General features: G+C 39.7%; 1 protein-coding gene across 4 annotated transcripts; it reads left to right on the top strand.

The window, feature by feature from the left end:
* Positions 1–376: 376 nt before the first annotated feature.
* LOC147532956 (acetylornithine aminotransferase, mitochondrial-like) lies at positions 377–4,320 on the top strand. 4 transcript variants are annotated; one of them, XM_086648757.1, is made up of 6 exons: positions 377–567; positions 1,363–1,435; positions 1,613–1,650; positions 1,922–2,382; positions 2,501–2,935; positions 3,697–4,320. In XM_086648757.1, the coding sequence occupies exons 4-6, from the start codon at positions 1,954–1,956 to the stop codon at positions 4,222–4,224; spliced, it is 1,392 nt and encodes a 463-aa protein (XP_086504883.1). In that variant the 5' UTR covers positions 377–567; positions 1,363–1,435; positions 1,613–1,650; positions 1,922–1,953; the 3' UTR covers positions 4,225–4,320. The 4 variants fall into 4 exon arrangements, with proteins under 4 accessions (XP_086504883.1, XP_086504885.1, XP_086504884.1 ...); XM_086648758.1 differs by having other exon boundaries at positions 464–553; positions 1,404–1,435; XM_086648759.1 differs by lacking the exon at positions 1,613–1,650 and having other exon boundaries at positions 461–567.
* Positions 4,321–4,568: the final 248 nt, after the last annotated feature.

Consider the following 4,568-nt stretch of genomic DNA (forward strand, 5'->3'; position numbering starts at 1 on the left):
CCAGGTGGGCTCGCCGTGGGGCGAAGGCATGGATAAGCTTTTTCACCCGAGGCCCTTTTTTCTGGCGGGCCGGGGGATATGCCCATAACGGGCATGTTCACCCATGGTCCATTTTGAATTCCAAGTGCCCGTTACCGATAGCGGGCAGTCGGGGAAAAATCTCATCCCTAGTAGGAAATATATCAGGGATGACTCACTTTTACTAAAAGACAAATTTTTTAAAAATTTGACTACGATCTGGACTGTTTTTTACCCGATAGATCGACATGTTGAAGATTAGTAAAAATTCCAAGTACTTGTAGCATTTCCCATATATCACGTGGGCTGAGTCAAAGAAAGAAATACTAGAAGAAAGAAAAAAAATCACTTCTCCCTGTCTAAATTGTAATACTACAGTCCACCAGCTTTTGGTGCAACGTTTAGACACCCCTCTTAAGTCCATGAGGTCGTGAAATCGAGTGTCGGTGGAAGCAGTTGTCTAAGGAGTAACACATATCGTAGTCGATTTCTCAAAAAAACAAAAAAGATATTGTAATACTACTATTTATTTGTAGTGAAAAATCAAGGGTTATTTCCCTAATGGCCCCCTACTTTGTGACCAGCTTCCTGCCTAACCCCCTACTTTACAAGAAATGCCCATATGGCCCCCTTCTATTATAACACCGTTACTCTCTCTCTTCCATTTCTTTTCTCTCTCCTCCAACATGTTTTCTCTCTCTGCCACCTCGTTAAAACCTGCCAACTCATCATCTTCTCCGGGAAGGTCGCCGACCGACCAATTTCCGGCCGGCGACCTTTAAACCTAAAAAAAAAAAAAAAAAATTTCACCTCTCCTCTCTTTCTCTCTCTAAATTTTTTTTTTTTTTCTCACCATTCTTTCTCTCTCTAGATCTGGTTCATTAAGAACCAGATCTGACCTTGAAGAAGGTCTGTTGTAGACCTTCTTCAAGGTCAGATCTGGTTCTTAATGAACCAGATCTAGAGAGAGAAAGAATGGTGAGAAAAAAAAAAATTTAGAGAGAGGAAGAGATAATTTTTTTTTTTTTTTTTTATGTTTGAAGTCGCCGGCCGGAAATTGGCCGGCCGGCGACTCTCGCCGGAGAAGGTGATGAGGTGGCGTAACAGATGATGTGGCATGACTTGGCAGAGAGAGAAAACATGATGGAAGAGTTTCCGGCCGGCGACTCTCGCCGGAGAAGGTGATGAGGTGGCGTAACAGATGATGTGGCATGACTTGGCAGAGAGAGAAAACATGATGGAAGAGAGAGAGTGACGGTGTTATAACGGAAGGGGGCCATATGGGCATTTCTTGTAAAGTAGGGGGCTAGGCAGGAAGCTGGTCACGAAGTAAGGGGCCATTAGGGAAATAAAATACTACCCCAACAGTAACAACAAAGCAACAGTGACTCCCTTAGACGGTTTTAGCTCAACGAAGGTGAGTTTCATTTCCTCTCCTCTCCTCTCCTTTGCGTTTTCGTACTTGTCAACTGAACTTAATTTCTTGATTAGTTTACTACTTCTGTTTGATTAAACTTAAGTTTAATTTAGTATCAAAACCCCCTTAAACCCTTTTTTCCTTTCCTCACAAATTTTCTTTCTTCCATTTCTTCAGCTTTAATTCACCTGTTTCTACCTAATTCATCTCGAAAGGTATGGAAATTTTCTCATCTCTCTAGTTGAATAGGTCATTTATCTCATGTTTTAGATTGCTTTTGTTTTTATACCATTTTTCTAGGTTAAGTTATTAAGTTGATTTTAAACCTTTTACAAAATCATTCCTTTTCTTGAATTAACCCTCTAGTTTTTAAAGTAATACAAATATAAAATTCCTCATTTTATAGCTTCATGTGATCAAATTGAGTAGTTTCCTATCCACTCACTTCAATTGATAAGTGGATAATTACGAAATTCTGTTTACTAGGGCGAAAACGAAATCAAGGAATACTCTTGAAGATGAGTTGTTTGCATGGTCTGGTTAATGCTTACATTTCTCCTGCGAACAATCATCCTCGCTTGTTTAACTCGGGAAGAGGAAGATTTCATGTTAGGTTACAAAACTCCCCACGAATTTCGGCAAGTCTTGATCTAAATGTCGAACCATCAAGTTCTACTATTCCAACAAAGTTAGGGTTTGGGGAAAGTAAAGATATTATAGCAGATGAAGCTAGTGTTATTTTAGGAACCTATGCAAGAGCTCCTATCGTTCTCGTAAGTGGCAAAGGGTGTAAATTGTACGATGTTGAAGGTCGGGAATATTTGGATATGACGTCTGGTATTGCTGTAAATGCGCTTGGTCATGATGACCAAGATTGGGTGAATGCAGTTACCGAGCAAGCAAACATTCTTACTCATGTCAGCAATGTTTATTACTCAGTCCCTCAGGTAAATATAAACCCGCATTTGATTATGTACCAGAAGGTATAGATTAGGGTTTTAGGTGGATACTTTTTTCATGCAATTTGCGGCATTTCCATGTTAAATATATGAGATGTTCATGTAGGTGGAGCTAGCGAAACGACTTGTGGAGTGTTCTTTTGCAGATCGAATATTTTTCACAAACTCGGGAACAGAAGCAAATGAAGCAGCTATAAAATTTGCAAGAAAATTCCAAAGATTTTCAAACCCTGATAATAAAGAACCAGCTACGGACTTTATTTCTTTTACTAATTCATTCCATGGGAGGACAATGGGCGCTCTTGCCTTAACGAGTAAAGAACATTATAGGTCACCGTTTCAGCCTGTTATGCCTGGAGTCACTTTCTTGGAGTATGGCAATATAGAGGAAGCAAAAAAAGCAATTCAAACTGGCAAAATTGCTTCAGTTTTTGTCGAACCCATTCAGGGCGAAGGGGGTATATATAGCGCCACAAAGGAGTTTTTGCAGACATTGCGTAATGCTTGTGACGCTTCTGGAGCCCTCTTGGTATTCGACGAGGTACGATATCTATTCGAGTTCCAAGAATACTTGTTTTACGATGTCAGCAAATGGAGTTGTTATTTCCTTTATGCTAGTTTAATGTTAGGTGAAAAAGCCCCAGAAGTTGTATTCTTATCAATGTCACTATCCCCCTAGTCCTTTTAACTTCTCACTTATCAGAATGTGGGCATCTACCCATGTTACATGCAAGTGGGAGAATAATAAAACTTGCAAGACTAAGGTGTAGACCCAAGCCTTCCCAGTTATCAATCTTATCCTCGTTTTTTCCACGCATGCTCAAGCCCAACGGTACAAGATCTTGTTGTTGGTGAATGCTCTATATGCGTGCCTAAAAGGCATTGACACTTACTAGACTTTAGCTTGTATATGTAGCCCAGTCTCCAGTCATTTCGGCAAGCGATGCGGGATATATTACATAAAGTGTCATGTTTGTACCTAGCTAACAACTTAATCCACTCATTGGATTTTTTCTTTATCCGAAACTTAACTTCATACTTGATTAGGGAAACATGAAGCCCCTGGCAAAATTCGAGTCAAACTTCACAGCTTAAGATGGTGCGCCCGAAGTTAATGTGGCATGAAGTGTCTGATGCTATACCAACTGTTAATCTCCCCTTATGAATTTCCTATTTTAATGTAGTTTGAAGTATACATTTCAAACTACTATAAAAATATGCTTTATACTAATCCTAATATCTTTTATCATGTACTACATCCAACATATAGTACTAGTTCTAATTCTCTTATTTGTTTCTTAGGTTCAATGTGGATTAGGCCGAACAGGTTATCTTTGGGCTCATGAAATATACGGAGTCCTTCCTGACATAATGACACTCGCTAAACCTCTAGCCGGTGGTCTACCCATTGGCGCTGTCCTTATGACCGAGAAAGTTGCAACGTCTATAAAATATGGTGATCATGGAAGCACCTTTGCCGGATCCCCTCTTGTTTGTAAAGCTGCCCTTTCAGTTTTGAACAAAATTACAGAACCTGGATTCTTGGCTAGTGTTTCCAAGAAAGGCGAATACTTGAAAGAATTATTAGTACAGAAGTTGGGAGGAAACAAGCATGTCAAAGAAATCCGTGGGATTGGGCTTATTGTAGGGGTCGAGTTGGATGTTTCTGCATCGCCTGTTGTTGATGCTTGCCGGGAATCTGGCCTTCTAATACTCACTGCTGGGAAAGGAAATGTGGTGAGGATCGTCCCTCCTTTGGTTATATCAGAGCAAGAACTCGAAGTTGGCGTCGATATTTTGTCGAAGTGTTTAGCTGTTCTCGAGCATTAGTAAAGAATAGGTGAAAATTGTGGCGTAAAATGTGAAAGTGGGATTTGTGATATAATACCTTTTTTTATTGTTTGATTAAGGAAGGCTGTTGAAGTATCTTGGTTTTCTGTAACTCTTTTTTTCAAGCTGAGGGTCAGTTGCTCACCCTGGTGTGATGTGGCCATATTGGGTGAAAATTGGAATTTAACGTGGTTGAGTTAGACTATTGGGAGAAAATATCTTCTCGCGGTGGAATCGACTCCACGGTGGAAATTAAAAGTATTTAATTTCCGAATGATAAAGAAAATTATAACTTGCACAAACGAAGAAGAATGAAGAAGATATTTAACTGAATCGAATTACTT

This window comes from Eschscholzia californica, unplaced genomic scaffold, assembly GCF_041429995.1.
Source record: "Eschscholzia californica isolate CP2 unplaced genomic scaffold, dmEscCali1.0.p SCAF_6, whole genome shotgun sequence".
NCBI lineage: Eukaryota > Viridiplantae > Streptophyta > Magnoliopsida > Ranunculales > Papaveraceae > Eschscholzia > Eschscholzia californica.